The sequence below is a fragment of the Podarcis liolepis genome, assembly GCF_965112155.1.
Source record: "Podarcis liolepis genome assembly, chromosome: 2".
Taxonomy (NCBI): Eukaryota; Metazoa; Chordata; class Lepidosauria; order Squamata; family Lacertidae; genus Podarcis; species Podarcis liolepis.
This window is the reverse complement of record NC_139555.1, coordinates 28982520-29000346: the sequence shown is the minus strand read 5'-3', so window position 1 is coordinate 29000346 and position 17827 is coordinate 28982520. Positions and strand designations below refer to the sequence as shown.

The following is a 17827-nucleotide window of genomic DNA, read 5'->3' as shown; positions in this document are numbered from 1 at the left end:
AGCAAGGAAGGCCAAGATTCTTGCATTGCTGAGCTGGCTTAGGCCAAACTGCGCGTTGCACAGGAGATCTGCAACTGGATCTCCTCTTGCTTTCTGCTCTTAATTAAATGCAGATGTGCAGGAGAGGTATTGACTATTTGATTGGAGCAGCAATGCGGTTTGACCCTTTTCTCTTGCACCCCTGATCTAAATTCCACTCTACTGCTATTTGACCTAGGGTAGGTGGGGGAGGACTACAAGTCAAACAGAAACTAGAGGAAGCAAATTTGGGGGAATTGCATCGGAGCTCCCCACACTTCCCTTGTGCCTTTTCAGTTGTTTAACAGCTCCCCCACCCACCCACATGCTGCATTTCATTGAACAAGTAAACATTGGGCAATCTGGTCATGGATTTCCTCCATTCACCTAAGCCCCCCCCCCCCCCGTGCTGCACTTAAAGGTAAAGGTAAAGGGACCCCTGACCATTAGGTCCAGTCATGGCCGATTCTGGGGCTGTGGCGCTCATCTCACTTTATTGGCCGAGGGAGCTGGCGTACAGCTTCCGGGTCATGTGGCCAGCATGACTAAGCCGCTTCTGGCGAACCAGAGCAGCGCACGGAAATGCCGTTTACCTTCCCACCGGAGTGGTACCTATTTATCTACTTGCACTTTGACGTGCTTTCGAACTGATAGGTGTGCAGGAACAGGGACTGAGAAACGGGAGCTCACCCCATCATGGGGATTCGAACCGCCAACCTTCTGATGGGCAAACCCTAGGCTCTGTGGTTTAACCCACAGCGCTGCACTTACTAAGAACAAATGAGATGCTGCTGCTGGAGCCACTAGATGGCAGCATTGCTCTTGCTCATTTGCATTCTGTGCATGTCAAGCAGCAGGACAGGCACAGTGAAGAAGCCAGGCATGGCCAAGGGAACTCACCTGCTGGGGTTAGCAACCAGGAGGAAACATAACAGGGGATTGGCTTACACGGCCTCCACAATAAAAAGGGCAGAGGAAGAAAACAGTCACAGCAGGCGAGGAAGATATAGCAAGCACACACACAAAAAAAAGGAATCCCCAGATGGGAGAGGACCAAGAAAGCTTGAAAAACTGCCAGAAAGAAACACAAGCGGCAGTTTGGGGGCCTGTTAATTCACTGCATCCTCCTGTAGGAATCGCCAGCAGATCCCTCTCTGCTTGCAAAGATCATTGCACAAAACAAACAGCGTAGCTAGAAAGCGGGGAACGGGGGGAGCACACAGCAGGCTCCAGTCTTTCCCAATAATACCTTGGTTTAAAGCCTGCAATTACCCTAGATTACCACTCTGCAGGGAGGCAGCCTGCAGCAAACAAGAGAGAGAGAGACTCCTGCCCTGGTTTAAAAAAAGCCAAACCTCTGCAGGCCGAACCCTCGGCTCCCTTCATCAAGAGATGCACACGAGGGGGGCATACCCATCTTGCTCGCAGCTGCTTTTTGGTCAAATCGTAAGTACCACCAACCACCACCCCTTGCCAGGAAAGCAACAAACCAGCCTTTCCCAGCCTGCTGCCTTCCAGCTGTGCTCACCGGGCCTCGTGGAATCAGTCTAAAACATCTGGAGGGCATCAGGTCAGGGAAATTGCCATAAGACGTTGCATTTTCCTACCCAGTCACCAGGGGCCCCGAGGATGCAGTTCTGCAAGCAGAGCAGAGCTTGCCCTGACTGTTCTCTCGCTCCTGGCAGCAGCTGAAATTGCGCCAAGCATTTCCTGCACGGTTAAGTCTGAAATAGACATTTTCACACTTACACTCCACCCTGTGCCATTTTCACTCTCGCCTCCTCCTGGGAATTAAAACTCTGCTTACACCTACGCTTCCAAGCGGGGGCAGAGGACTTCCAGCAGGTATACGGAGGTAGTTTTGAGAAGCTGGGAGCAGCGAGCGTCCAATTTGCTCCGGGTGAAGTCTCCAGAGGGGCGCCATTGAGACTCCCAGCCTGCGTATGCGTGCAAATGACCGTGGGGTGTGTGCCAAACTAGGTCTTGGACTCAGGTGAACTAAAAACCAGCTTTGCCCTGCGCAAAGTAAGTAACCAACAAGAGCCCTGCTAGATCAGCTGAAATGCCCATCTAATTCCATGTCCTGTTCTCACACGGTCTAACCTTCTGAGATGCCCACAAACAGGATCTGAGTGCAACAGCACTCCCTGCACCTAAGATTCCCGGCGAACGGTATTTGCCTCCAGCAGCATTATCCCCCATGAAAGGAGGTCCTCCTCTCTGAGTGGGCTCACCTCTTTCGCTCCTGCCCAATTAAATCACACCGCTGCCCAAAGGGAGAATGCAAGGCAATCAGAGGATGCTGATGCTCCTTCTTGTGTCACTACTTGCACGCTCAGAGGTAGCAGGTGAACAGGCAGTGAGAATAAGGAGCAGCTGGGTCAGGAGGTTCTGGGGGTCGCTGTGGGGCAGGGGGCTGCAGCAGTGTGCAGCCTTGGCAGATGCCCAACAATGGCAACCTAACACTAGCCCTGCTTTCCAGGGGAAATCCTTCTCCCCTCACCCAGCAAGGAAATAGAGAAGATGCATGTGTGCATAGCTGAATAAGTGTGTTTATTTCTGTGGTGTGAGCATGCAGGGAGTTAGGGCTATGTACACGCTGCATTAAAAATAAAGACCCTTATAAACACACAAAGGTAATCAATGTGCATACATTTGTTTATTTTGCATGATTTATTCTGCTTGTGCTATTCAGGAGAGGAAATACAGATTTAAACAAGGCAACAAAGTCTCACCACCCCCTGGAAATACTGCTTAGCCGTCTCCCCTCAGGATTTGCAATTTCACCCAGACACAATGATCCTAACTTTTCTTCACAGTCTAGTCTCCACAATCCTAGCAACTAGAAACCTGTAATATAGGAGAAATGGAAAAGCTAAGAATAGCACGGATGCTGAATTCTTTAGGTAAAGGTAAAGGGATCCCTGACAGTTAAGTCCAGTGATGGACGACTCTGGGGTTGCGGCGCTCATCTTGCTTTACTGGCCGAGGGAGCTGGCGTTTGTCCACAGACAGCTTCCGGGTCATGTGGCCAGCATGACTAAGTCGCTTCTGGTGAAACCAGAGCAGCGCATGGAAACACCATTTACCTTCCTGCCGGAGTGGTACCTATTTATCTACTTGCACTTTGACGTGCTTATGAACAGCTCGGTTGGCAGGAGCAGGGACCGAGCAACGGGAGCTCACCCCGTTGCGGGGATTCGAACCGCCGACCTTCTAATCGGCAAGCCCTAGGCTCTGTTGTTTAGACCACAGCGCCACCCAATACCAAATTCTGCACAAAGATAGTGGGATATCAGAACACACATAGTTCAGCACATCTAGGCCAAATTCTTACCCTGTGTCTGGATGTGCCACTTCAAATTGCAAGGGGGGATTTACAGAAACTTTAAGCATCATAGCTAGCATGACAAGGATGAGGGGTTTGGCCTAGCGCTCTCCCAGAAATGTTGCTGTTTTATGTGTAGGAGTCTTTTTTCTCAAGGGGAACCATTTCACTATTTGAGCTCCCACCTGCCATCTGAAGTGGTACTGCTCAGTTTTACCACCTCTGTGAGAAGAAGGGCTCTAGGCAACAGAATGCAACGGCTGAAAACCGCTGCAAGCCAGGTAAGAGGTGGCAGGAACTGGCACAAAACACCCACAGAGAGCTTGGGGAAAAGCCCCCAAGGTGCACATGAAAGCAAGTCGGGGAATAATTTTGCAAAGAAGCACAGTCACGTGAAACCAACTGCTGCTTGGCTCAGAGGGTCGGGCTACTGGTATTGCTTCCTCCTCTGCTCCGCAGTCTGGAATTGTGTCCCAGAGGCAACGTGTCCCAGAGGCAAATGTCTCTGAGAAAGAAGAGAGCAGGGCCCCTGGCACAGTGAGAACATTCAAAGTGAAGAGAAACTGTTGGAGGTGGAACTACACAACCAATACAGGCATAGGAACACAGGAAGGTACCTTATACCAGGCATAGGCAAACTCGGCCCTCCAGATGTTTTGGGACTACAACTCCCATCATCCCCAGTTAACAGGACCAGTGGTCAGGGATGATGGGAATTGTAGTCCCAAAACATCTGGAGGGCCGAGTTTGCCTATGCCTGCCTTATACCAAGTCAGACCATTGGGTCCATCTCGCTCAATTCTGTCTGCACTGACTGGCAGTGGCTTCTCCAGGAATCAAAGCAGGGATCTCTCCAAGCCATACCTGGAGATGGAACCTGGATCTTCTGATTGGAAGGCAGACGTTCCACCATTGAGCTAGAGCCCTTTCCAGCAGCACAGAATGACCAAACTCTTACTTCAAAGCTTTGCTGCCCTGGCCCCTTTGAGGGGGTCAGAGGAACCTGGCAGGTTGGGAAGTTTGATAAAGCCTTGTAGAAGCTGCCAGATAAGCCAAGGCAGAATTGGGTGGGCTACAGGAACCTAGGCAGAATATGGGCAGCACAGATTTCTCAATTCCCTAGTACTTGTAACCCAACAGGTGGTGGACTCTCCTTCCTTGGAGGTTTTTAAACGGAGGTTGGGTGACCATCTGTCATGGATGCTTTAGCTGAGATTCCTGCATTGCAGGGGTTTGGACCAGATTACCCTTGGGATCCCTTCCAACTCTTAAGATTCTATTGTTTCCCTGTGGTCTTGTGTTTACAGCCGGAAATGGAGCTCACAACATTTTGCACGGAAATGAAGGCAGAGGACCTGCAAGACTCTGCTCAGCTCCCGCGCTGCTGAAAGCCAACACTTAGCAATCAGAAGAAGTTATGCAAATTTCTAAAAAGTCGCTGTATTTTCATATTTTCTCTCTGTTGAACAGTTTATCAGCTTTTGCCCACATAACTTGGATATTTGGGGGTTGGAGGTGGTAAGGAACAGAGGCCTAAAAGGAGGAGCAAATGCAGTATGGATTTAAAAGGAGAGGAACGGCCAAGAAGACTGGCCCAGGAGCCATCAAGGAGCATGCAGGATACCGAAGTTCTCTGATCTTCGGAAGCCCGATCCTCTAGATCCACTGGCCACATGAAACGTCTCCTTTTGTTATCTACATGCGTTTGGAAGCTTGCTGCATTGCTGCTTCCTAACATACGTAAAACAGGGCATGCAATCTTCCCAACACCATGGCGTATGCTCCACCACCCAAAAGGCCCACATAGGAAAAATACTGTGCATGGACCAGCCCTAAGTCATGGAGACACACTGCCCAATAGGCATTCTTTTGCCATATAGTGGAATTTGCTTTAAACAAAAATTAATGCATTTGATTTTACATAAAGCTAAGCAAACTCCCTGCCTTGTCTGCAGTCCCACAGACTGCAAGGACCTTCTTCTCCCCAGCCCTTAAAGGGGGGGGGGGCGACGACTGTGATTATGAATAACTTTGGAGAAAGCTTGCTGTGCAGCTGCAAGGCCAGAGGTTTGGACTGAAGTTTGCTAGTTACATTCCGCACCAGTAAACACACCCAAAGCATTAATAAAGTAACGCCACTGAGACTCCCACCTTATCAGAGGGGGAATAGAAAACTAAAAAGAAACAGAGAATGTTCTCTATATTTCCTGCATTTCACGGGAGTTTAGGAGGGCAACCTGTACAAAATAAAGCTTGGGGCCGCCCAGCATTCCAGAGCAGGTGAAAAGACCAAGGTCTCGGTGATAAAATTAAATTCCTTGCAGAAGCTTCTGCAGTTTGTAGCAATGGCCGATCCAGGGATAGCCACCGAGTTACAAATCTAACAGGAAGACAGACAGACAGACAGACAGACAGACAGACACACACACACACACACACACACTTTCTCTTTCTCTACACACACACACAGTGCAAAACAAAAGGAGAGAGATAAAATTCTCCACTCTGTAATAAGACAAAGTTGCCTCTAAGCCGTCATTTTCTCAGCAGGAAGCAAAATTAAGTTCATCATCAGGGCGTGAATTAATGGCCTCTCACGCTGCTTGGAAATCTATAAGGGGCTATATGTGGTTTGCAGAGAACCATTTTGCCCAGGATGTGTAATAATCGCTGAAACTGTAGAGTCGCCCTTGTGGTCCCTTTGGATAATGTTACAGTAATGCTGTGCCTCTTAATGTTTTATGAGGGGTGCTGGGCTTAACAGGAAAAGGCGAAGAGGCTGTAAAAGCTTCTTGGCTTACAAAAACAACAGAATATATATATCTCAGGGCTAAAGAGTTGGGCGGGCAAAGCGTGGAGAGGGGAGGAGGAAGGAAAAACCCCAAATGTTGGGAGCATGCCCAAGTGCTGAAGACTGAATGATGGTGCGCACAGAGCCAGCCCAAGCTAAATCATACTACTCTGTCTGCGTTGCAACATGGGTGAGGAAGGGGACGTTTCTCACGGGCTTTCGAAGTGTCCCCATTTATTTTAATGGTTCACGAATCGGTCTCTCTGGGACCTAATAAAATCTCATCATGAGCAACCCTAAAAGCTTTTCCTTTTCCCTCTCCAAGAAATCTGACTAGGATAGCAGCAATGTTCCCAGGAAGGTGTGGCTCGCGCCAGATTCCTGCCCACAGCTCCTGCTGCATTACAGCCGATTCAGGCATCTAAGATAGCGTAACCTGATCAAACCGGTTTGTGTTATTGGACAACTTGGGAGAGCATTAATGGGACTTAGAGCTGGAAAACATTTCAACCAATGTTCTCTAAAAAACAAACAAACCCAGAATAACTCCTTGCTGCTCAGAAATTATCTTTCCTCATAAAGCAGAAAAGGAACAGTTTAGCTGGGCAGTCTGAGAAGCAATTTACTATATGTGGTGGAAGAAATGTTAGGGACCAGGAAAGAAGGCTGATCACCAAAGAATTGATGCTTTTGAATGATGGTGCTGGAGGAGGCTCTTGAGAGTCCCATGGACTGCAAGAAGATCAAACATATCCATTCTGAAGGAAATCAGCCCTAAGTGCTCACTGGAAGGGCAGATCCTGAAGCTGAGGCTCCAATACTTTGGCCACCTCATGAGAAGAGAAGACTCCCTGGAAAAGACCCTGATGCTGGGAAAGATGGAGGGCACAAGGAGAAGGGGACGACAGAGGACGAGATGGTTGGACAGTATTCTCGAAGCTACCAACATGAGTTTGACTAAACCGCGGGAGGCAGTGGAAGACAGGAGTGCCTGGCGTGTTCTGGTCCATGGGGTCACAAAGAGTCAGACACGACTAAACAACAACAAAAGACTGAGGAAAGTGTACAAGGGAAACTGCATAAACATCTACTCATTTCACAGGCAGCAAAACTGCAGTTTAAGGTGAGCATCCTACAGTATCATTTGACATAGCCTCTCCTCCCACTGACCTTTAACTGGGCCCTGGGCTCCTGCGAAAGGAGAGGAATGTGTCAAGAAGCCAAACTTTTCTTCTGTTCAGAAGTTGAGCTACCCATGTCACGGAAAGTGGAGAAAGTGAGCAACAGAGGGTGGGATGGGGGACTACCAATTGGGCAGAAAACGTTGGCATTTTCTATCTATTATAAGGAGATGACAGCTACAAAAGGGTTCCATTTTGAATGTCTGCTTCCATTGATCTCTCTCCTAGGAATAGGTCAGCCTGTTCAAAACTCAGTAAGTTTCTGAAGAGGAGATCAATGAAGTGTAATCCTTGTTGTATATAAAAGAGAAACCCACTCCAAATATTAACAGCATCGCCTCTCTAGGATCACTGATGTTCAGGTTGTTGTTTTTTTCAATATTTGGCTGCTAGATTCTAAGCATGCATGACTCAATTCAGATTTTGGATAAAGAAACAGGTTGCTAACCAACTTACATGCTTCTTTGGCTCTAAAGATCCATGAAGGTAAGACAGACCAGCCTCTGGGACATGAGGTTAGATCCTCTGCAATCAATTATGTCCCTAACAAAATAACTCACAGAACAGAGAAATATAACACTTGGCGTCCAGCTAAACTGAAATACAAGCAAACAATTAAAATGTGCTACAGTCAGAGGGCACAAGAAACTAAAAAAGTGTCCCATAACAACACAGGTATGCGCAGAATGAAGCTTTAGGAAACTAAACACAAAGTACTCAAGCAAGCAAACCACACCATATACTGCAGATGTTCCCAAGGCGCCCATCAATTTTGGGAAAGGGATGGGGACAGAAGCAGGAGAAGAAATGCTGTTCTCGATCTCTTGGATTAGGCTCACAAGAGAAAGCTTCTATTAATGGAAACACAGAACAACACAAATTCTGCCCAGTGCTTATTGTTCCAAATCGCCTTGTTTCTCGCCAATGGTTCAAAGGACTGTGAAAGGGGAGAAAAATCATCTGGAGCTAAGATGTTATTTATACAGGGCAGGTATAATGCCCACTGGCAGCACCTTTTCTGATGTGCAAATCTGAAACTGTCAACAGTTGGGGGGGGGAGATGACTATGAAAGTTAAAATTCAGTCATCTGCACAGTTCTGAATGGCACAACATGGAGTACCGACAGCACAAGTTGCTGAACACACGAGATACCTCTGAGACAGAGAGAGGTGAAGACAGCGGACAGTGGCAATTATTTAGGCAGGGAGAAAAAAAGAGAATGGCTTGCTTATTGCACAACTTCAGTTGCCTGCCAAAGTTAATTCATCTGAAAGTAGGGGGGAATTCCTTGTATTTGATAACAGAACGGGACTTTAATCAATCAGCAGGACAAGTATTTTCCCCAGTGAGATGTTTTCCGAGCTGGGAATAACTCAGGTGCATTACAGAGTACTTCACTGGCTACCTCTGGCTTTCTTGGGATACGAAGGAGGAGGAATAGGTATGGTGAAAGGTTCAGCTTGGGTTGCCCAGTTCTGATCCCTAGCCTGCAAGGTGACAGTCATGCGCCATGCATTTTAAAACAGGGACCAGGAGGTGGGGTGGTGGGAACCTCCAGCAAAACGTCTTTCCAAAGTCCTTCTTTGGATGCTCAGCATATCATGCGGCAGTGTTAGTCCAGATCCTGACTCGTGTGTGAGTCTCTAGCACGGGCGACATTCCAAGATCGGACTGCATTTTGCAGAGCCCCCCCCTCCAAAAAATGGGGCTGCAGATGATTCTGCAAGCACATGCCTGGCAAGAACGAGGAGAGGGACTTCCCCCAAGAAGTACAGACCGTAGCTGCTAGCTTTCGCAAGGTTACTGAATGGCATCGGGGAAACTAGTTCACCGTTTTCTCCTGACACACAGACTGTAAAACTGAACAAAAAATGACAGCAGGGCAATAGCTCCTTTTTCTGTGTCGCAGGAGCTATTAAAAGATTGCTCTTCCCAAAGCACAAGGGAGTGCTCCAGCGAGCCAAGCTGTTCCAGCAGCTATTAGAAGCCGAGGGGGGAACGGTGCATAATCCACGTTTCGCACAGAACCCGGGATTCTCGTCTGAAGAATAACCAAAAGCAATCTGGCGGTGGGGAGGAAGACAGGGATGACAAGGCAGGTGTATCCAAAAATGCCTGCCACAGGTGCAAGTTTAGAAGCTCGTGTTGCATTCCTCCTCCCCCCCCCCAATCTTTCCCTATATCCCCTCTGGCCTGCATGCAACGCAGATGTCAGGACTGCAGGCTCTCACGATAACTGCACATGACGACCATAAATTAAACAGACCAGCAGCGCACACAAGACACCAAGCTAGAGCCATGTCTCATCAGATGCAAAAAAAAAAAGGGGGGGGAATCCGAGTGGATAGATAAAATATAACAAAACACTGCGGCCAATTTGGGCTGCTTAAATGACTGTCTGAAACTGTCAAGGAAAGAGCACAGAAAGAACGTGAATCAAGTCTTTGATATAGAAAATCACAGAGAGATGAGGAAAGAGGGAGAGGGGGTGGAATCTAAGCAATGATGTTCATGTAAGGAGCTGAAAAATATTACAAAATCTTAATCCGCCCAGGGAGACCCTCTGGGGGGAGGGGAAGGTATCTTTCAAAAGCAGAAAGAAATTGCCTAATTAGATTTTTTCTTTTTCTTTTTTTTAAAAAAGTGGGTAATTGCCTTCATGTGCTTTCAAAGGCAGCTTAGCAACCTTTTAACGTACGTATGCACTGTGTGTAATAGCAGAGCCTCTCTGAAAGGGGTTTTATACCTTCCCAAAGAGCGTCTGACAGTAAACCCCCAGCAATACAGATGGGGGCGTAATGGGCACTTGGGTGTCGTTAGTGAAAACACTATTCGAAGTTCGCTGGTCAATACGTGTTCACATAAAAGGGCAGCGTTCTAATATTCATAATCCCCAGGCCCACGGGGCAGGGTTTTAATGAAAGTCTGTACAGTTCTGGGCTCTGCAACATCAAAGGCGGCAATAAAAAACAATAACATGCACACGCGCACGCACACACACGACAAAACCCCCACACTGCACCTCCCGGCGCACACTTGACAGGCAAGGGGCGCATGGCAAAGGCAGGGTAAGAAAAGGCACAGGGTGGCTGTAGGGATTGCCTCAACACACCAACCCATCAATTAAAGTGGGGCGGGGGGGGGGAGAGAGGAGGGGCCCAAAGTCAGGGACAGGCTAAAAACAAACTGCATGCTGCCTGAAGAGAAAAGCCATGTGTTTCCGCGAGAGGCTCGTGCAAGAAATAAGAAACAGATGTGGGCCAGAGGAGGGTGCGCCAGGGACAGCCGAGCAACGCTGCAGCCCCATGCATGCTTTGAATGACAGGATGCATCTGCCCGGGGAGCAAAATAAGCCACGGTCGAGGGAAGGTGGCCGAGGAACAGAGAGCAACTGCTTGAAAGGCAATCTCATGAGGAACGGAAACACGATGAATAAGCAGCGCCACTCCGGTGGAACAGTGCCGCTCCCAGCATGCCTTGGGACTTGGGTTCATTGTTGTTTGGTTTCCCTCAGGGCCTATTTTTCTGCATTGTTCCCTCTCGCGTGTAGCTGAGGGAGCTTTTGTACACATGTGGCTTAAACCGACTTGTTCTGGGGTGGCCAGGGGTACATCCCCGCCCATTCTGACTGGAGAGAGAAAACTGTGAGCCTTCCACTCAGAGTGCCCCAGGTGGCTATCGTTCCTCAGTTGCCTCAAGACTAGACTAACCAACTACAGCTCAACAACATGTGGCCATCTTTGACAACAATCCAGAAATTTCTACTGCGGCAGGAATGGAGCTGGCTGGCCGGGGCCACCAGGAGAACGTTAAAGCAATGCTCTGTGATTGGAACCGGTTTCCTATTCTCTCCTGGGCACAATTTGAAGTGCTGGTTGTGAGTGGCAAAACCCTAAACAACCGAGCCCCAGTCCCTCCCTCAAGTTCCTTTATGATCTTTGAGGTCTACTAAGGATGCCCTTTAATGATACCATCTCTGTGTCAGGTTCAGTCAGCAAGGGCAAGGAGAAACACTCTCAGCAACAGCCCACTGTGAGCTTGGGAACTCCGGCCCACAGTAGACTTGGCAAAGCGGGGCAGGATTTCATGAAATAATCTTATTTCTGCACTCTTACCCACTTGCACCCCCAAACTCTTACCTGCCCTGAGGTTTGGGGATGGGACTCTACATCTGAATGAATGAATGTAGAACATTAGTAAAATAATGCAAAGCCTACAATGGCTAAAGCACTCACTTAAATTTCTCTATCACATTCCAGTTGGCACAAACAACATTCACACATAATGTAAGTGGCATGAGAGAGTGGCTCGATCATATTTGTCAGCGTCACAGATGAAAACAGAGGCCTCAAACCAGTCCCGGCAGTAAACCCCTCCTTAGTAGGTAACAAATGGACGGAAAGCTGACGAGCTAGATTCCAATGCTAACATGCGTATTAGAATGGGGGTGAGGCAAAGGGAGGGTTACACAGCTGCACCCCCAAAGTGAAAGGTGTGATTCGTCTTCCTCCAAGGCTGCAAGCTTGCTTAATTCCAAGAGTGGACAACTCTGCAGCCCTGAGGGCCACATCATAAATATACTATGAACTGGAGGACTACAGCTAATTTGTATACTTCAGCGGCCTGCAATTAACAATTTGCGTGTGAGTTTTACTAGCCAGGAAGATATTGAGCTGCAGCTAGTGAGCAAGCTATGCTCTATAATAGGCTATTCCTATCCTAAATTTGCCACCTTCAGCATGACGTGTTTTATTTAACCCTTTACCTTTTTTGTTTGTTTGTTTGTTTGTTTGAAGGAAATACAGTGGTACCTCGGGTTAAGTACTTAATTTGTTCCGGAGATCCGTTCTTAACCTGAAACTGTTCTTAACCTGAAGCACCACTTTAGCTAATGGGGCCTCCCGCTGCCGCCGGAGCATGATTTCCGTTCTCATCCTGAAGCAAAGTTCTTAACCTGAGGTACTATTTCTGGGTTAGCAGAGTCTGTAACCTGAAGCGTATGTAACCTGAAGCATATGTAACCTGAGGTACCACTGTAGCAAGAATTGCAATACAATGCACCTGAGGGTTCAAAAACAAACAAGCAAGCTTTTGGCTTATTTTCAAATGCTGGCAATTTCCATTCCTAAAATTAAAAAGCTGGAATTCTCAGGACTTTTAAGAAAATCCCACAGGACACACACACACAAACCCCTCTTTGGGATGAAAGTGCAACACACTGCCATGTTTTAACGTCAGCCAGCACCTAGCAAAATCAGAGCAGGTGGCAAGTATCGGGCTGAGTCCAAGATTCAATTAGCTGCAGAAGGATCACCTTCCAGTTTCTCGTACACCTCTGAGGTTAACAGAGAAAGAGATGTGAGCGGCAAGAGATCTTCTGCCATTTAAAGAGGCAGTTTGGGCAGCTTCTTGAGCCGCTGATGCTCTGAAACTACCCAAGATTCTGTAATTGAATTCAGCGTCACCCCCCTCTTCTTCTAAATGGTATGGGTGCGATAGGAAGGGGAAGGAAGGGTATTGCCTTGCAGCTAGGCAAGGTATGTACAAAAGCCTAGACATGCTGGGGATGGTGAACCCCAGCAGAGAACTTCTTCGCCAAGGCTCTATCAGAAAAGTTCCAGGCTGCACCAGGAACACAGCGAAGGCCTCAAAGGGAACAGAATAAAGCCTTCCCTCTGACTGCCTCCATTCTTTGTCTTCACAATGATTTTTTAAGCCACTTGGGAACAAAACAACAACAAAAACCAGTCAACTCAAGAAGAATAGGTGAAGAGGGTGCCGGGGTGTGTGTGTGGGGAGAACAACATACGGCTTGCTTGAGTTAAGGGGCAGTCGAGGGGCAGCAGACACCTGCTTGCGATGGCCTTGTGAGGTGGGACTGCAGCTGTGCCAAGCCATAATTCCATCAGCAACCTTAGTAAACAAATAATAAATAATGCAAGCCAGTAAACAAAGCTGAAGCATAATCGCAGCCTTTGTCAGGACGAAAACTAGCTCCAAATTTATATCCATGCCACGTTTTTGTTTTTTTTTAAAGGAGGGTGGGCGAGGAAAGGAAAAAGAAAGGAGGCTCCCATAAATTTACATAACTTTTGAGCATGATGAATGGGCCACTATTGAAACCTTGGGAAATACATCATCAGTAGAGAGGCTTGAAACGGCACAGCTTTGGCTGCTAGTGCCCTTCATACAGGTGGCCTGGACAGTGCTATCTCAAGGCTTCACAGAGAGTCTTTGATAACGGGCGCTTGTGTAGTTCTTAACTTAATTCACCAGGGGGCACCGTAAGCTGTGGCCTCCCCACGTTGCAGATCTCCCCCCAAAAAGGACAATAATATGCTAACAAGCCATCTCAAAACACACACACACACACACACACACACACAATCCTAAGAAAACAACTGAGATGACAACCATTCACCCTTTCTTGAAAACCCTTTTTTAAAAATTGTTTACAGGGTACAACCACCCTGCAGAGATGCGGATGAGGTGAAGCAGTAGTACAGTGGTGCCTCGCAAGACGAAAAGAATCCGTTCTGTGATTCTCTTCGTCTAGCGGTTTTTTCGTCTTGCGAAGCAAGCCCATTGACGGATTAGCGCTATTAGCGGCTTTTAGCGGCTTTTCGGCTTACTGGATCAGCTGATAAGCGGCTTAGCGGCTTAGAAAAAAGGGGGGGGAAACCCCGCAGGAACTCGCAAGACATTTTCGTCTTGCAAAGCAAGCCCATAGGAGATTCGTTTTGCGAAGCACCTCCAAAACGGAAAACTCTTTCGTCTAGCGAGTTTTCCGTCTTGCGAGGCATTCGTCTTGCGAGGCACCACTGTATTGAAAAGAATCCATTTGTTTGGCTCTTTTGGAGCTAGGGGTGGAACACAATGTAAGGCAAAGCCTCTTGTTCCACCAGTAAATGTCCTTCCACTCTTCTCTCCCCCCCCCCCGGCGCACCCCCTAAATCGGTGCTAGAGATTCTCCCAACTCTAGAGTTGCCATATTTCAAAAAGTGAAAATATGGTAATGTGTTGAGCTTTATTTTATTTTATTTTAATTTTTTGCAAAATCTCCACCCCACCCCAAGTTTTTTTTAGCTATATTTTAGGAAAATCACTTCCAATATGGGCTGCCATGCACCTGGACGTTTTTTTCAGTAGACGAATCCCGGATATGTCCAGGAAATTCAAGACCTATGGCAGCCCTGCTCAACTCTTTGCAGCAGATTTGATGAGGGTGTGAAGGGGGCAGCGGAGCTCAAGTGGAAACCCTTGAGATAAGGGCACAACACCACACCCAAACACAGTGCCACGTACCTGAGATTTTCACAGAGTCCTGATCCGACACTTTCTTTATTTCTGCTGCGAGCTTGCCTGGTTCCACCGCTTCTATTTTTCCTGGGATGTCTTCAGTTGCTGATAAGGTGGTATACGTGCTAATGACCAGTACTCCCAAGCCAATCCACAATATGATCTGTGCAAGAGATGTTTCAGATCTTTTAATGGCAGGTACAAAGAAAGACAGGGTACAAGGAAGGGTGGTGGTGGAATAAAGACATCTAACAGAAACTAGAAGCCCGGGGCCAAATATTAGGCTGGTTATTTCAAAACTAACATCTCTACCTCTCAGCTTTGCAACTCCTGATCACAGGCACCTCTCCCCTCTGTACTCCACCGGTTTCCCTTATCACTCATCTCCCTGCCACAAACTTCTCTTGTAATATTATTCAGAACTTTTCCCTCTTCCACACTTCCAGCTTCCCTTGCCCTGCTGCCTTCTCAGGTCCCTTGAATTTTCCTTTCCTAAGCCCCTGCTGCTGCTTCTGCTGTCGTTGCCTCCTTCTCAGCGACTCAGCCAATGGAGACTCTTTCTATCTTTTTTCTGCCTGGCAGTGCTCTCTGTGACATCACAGCAGTTCAACCAACCACAGCAGGGGTTTCAGCAGCACCACTACCACAAACTCCCTTGGAGCACTACAATATAGATTGTGTCTCATTAAAACTGCACTTTACAGTGAACTCACTAACAGTGCAATCTACCAGTGAAAACTATGCATGCATAAGTCCTTCCGTGTAAGTGCTGTTAAGCTACACAAATTTCCAAATACTTCCATATGCCTAATTCCTGGATTGCACCCCAACTCGTTAATCACCAGTGTCAGATATAAGAATCACAACTACCACTTTACAGATGAGGAGTGTACAACTGATATTTTGCAGCGATTTGTTTCTTGACACTTCAGATAAAGAAATAATACAGAAACTTGGCTGTTGGAAATTCCTTATAAAGGATCACTTGATCAGGTATAAAACTTCTATAAATCTGGAGATTGTCATCTGACAGGGTTGCCATATTTCAAAAAAGTGAAAATCCGGACACAAAGGTTGAGCTTTTGGGGACAAAGTTTTTCTTTCTTTCTTTCTTTCTTCCTTCCTTCCTTCCTTCCTTCCTTCCTTCCTTCCTTCCTTCCTTCCCTTCTCCCACCTTTTTTTACCCAAAAGTTGTTTTGTTTTTTGTGTGCATAATCACCCCCAAAATTAAAGTTTTTAGCTATTTTTTAAAAACGTGAACTTCCAGCTATGTCCAGGACATTCCAGATGTATGACAGCCCTGTCATCTGAGAAAATATCCTTAGGTGCAGCAAATGAACATGCACAGACCCACAAAAAGGTTTGATGAGACTTCAGCACAGTGGGTGTGGGGAAGCTGTGGTGCTCCAGAGGTTGTTCAATTCAAATTCTCATCCTCCCCACCTTTGCCATGCTAGGTGGGGCTGAGGGGGAAGGGAGAGTCCAACAACATCTGAAATGCGCCAGATTTCTCACCCTTCCTCTGGGCCCTGCCTGCATAGGATAAGCCCGCACCCATCTTACAAAGTCTCCCCCCTGAACAATGCAGTTCCTGTCACAACCGAATTGGGGGGGAAGCATCGAACTTGATATTTGAAATTCAGGAGGCGAGGGAGGAGAGAAGAAGAACCTGAACAGGTGTCCTAGGCCTAAGGGTGTACAGCAATTGCTAAACAAGGCAAAGAAGAGCAAGATGGAAGGACAGGACTACAGACATGCATGATCCCATTAACTGTGCTCTGAAGAGCTAAAATGTGCTTGGAGCACCTAGCCAATTTGCACAGAATCTGATATTAGATGCAAAAATATCCTTGAGGGGGGGGGGCGGGAATCTTATTCCACTTTAAAATGATGTCCAGCCATCACTGGAAGGGGATGACTTGAAAACAAGGCAACAACATGAGCTGATGATTCAGGATTAAAACCAAACCAAGAAGTACCATATTTTTCGCTCTATAAGATGCACCAGACCATAAGACGCACCTAGTTTTTGGAGGAGGAAAACAGGAAAAAAAATATTCTGAATCTCAGAAGCCAGAGCAGCAAGAGGGATTGCTGCGCAGTGAAAGCAGCGATCCCTCTTCCTGTTCTGGCTTCTAGGATAGCTGCGCAGCCTGCATTCACTCCATAAGATGCACATACATTTCCCCTTACTTTTTAGGAGGGAAAAAGTGAGTCTTATAGAGCAAAAAATACAGTACTTTCCTGATTGTCGGAAGAAGGACTTCTCCGCTCCACGTTCCTTCCATTCTGTATTCTTCCCCACTAAATTAATCTCTATCCTAAGATTTTTTGCGAGTAGATTATGCAAATGCGCGCAATATCGTTTTAATTTTCATGACTGATTGTGGGATTTAGTTGCAAAATTAGAGGGGTCTTGCCTCCTAAGGCAGCAGAATTCTGGACTTTCCTGGTCATTACAGCAGTTTCATTGCTTGTACTGGAATATACCCACACATATTGCACTTTGATTTAAGCTATCCCTTGAAGTTTCAGTAATTTATGGGCTACTGGATAGGGGTGATCAGCTGAGCAGATACACAATAATAACGGATAAACAATATGGGCATCAGGAGCGTTTGCCTCGCTTGAGCAGCAGAGCTGCCAAACTCCAAATGAAAAAGGGTACTGGCAGAGAGAGAGAGACGAGCGGGTGGATTGTTGGCTGACAGTAAAGGAGATTTAATTAAACTCTGATGTATTATTTTTACCTAGTTAATCACTGTAATTGTCACTGCAAGGGCTTTACACGGAACCTGGCCTGCATGTCAACGATGCCACTATTACAGGTGTTGGGAGAACCAAGAAGGCACTATCAAAAAACCACGCCAGTAATACTGGCCAGAAGGTGGCAAAGAAGTCAACAGGGATGCAGAAAAGGGCTGGTTAAGGTATAAGGAAGCCTCAGGTCACGCACTCTCCCTCCTCCAAGGGCTCGCAGATCAAGCAGAATACCTCCAAGTTGGACTAGTCTTCTTTCATACAGTCGTACCTCGGCTCCCAAAAGCCTTGGGAGTCGAACGTTCCACCTCCCGAACGATCGAAAACCAGAAGTGAGTGTTCCAGTTTCCGAATGTTCTTTTGGAAGCCAAACATCTGGCGGGGCTTCCGATTGGCTGCGGGAGCTTCCTGCAGCCAATTGGAAGCCGCACTTTGGTTTCCTAACGTTC

The 17827-nt window shown here is 47.2% G+C and overlaps 1 protein-coding gene across 2 annotated transcripts in view; it reads right to left on the bottom strand.

Moving 5' to 3' along the window:
* SLC38A10 (solute carrier family 38 member 10) overlaps window positions 1-17827 on the bottom strand; it is an 81446-nt gene that overhangs the window by 11257 nt on the left and 52362 nt on the right. For both annotated transcript variants that reach the window (XM_083489914.1, XM_083489913.1), the window contains exon 11: window positions 14625-14781. In XM_083489914.1, coding sequence (XP_083346040.1) covers window positions 14625-14781 — 157 coding nt within the window. The remainder of the gene's footprint in view (window positions 1-14624; window positions 14782-17827) is intronic.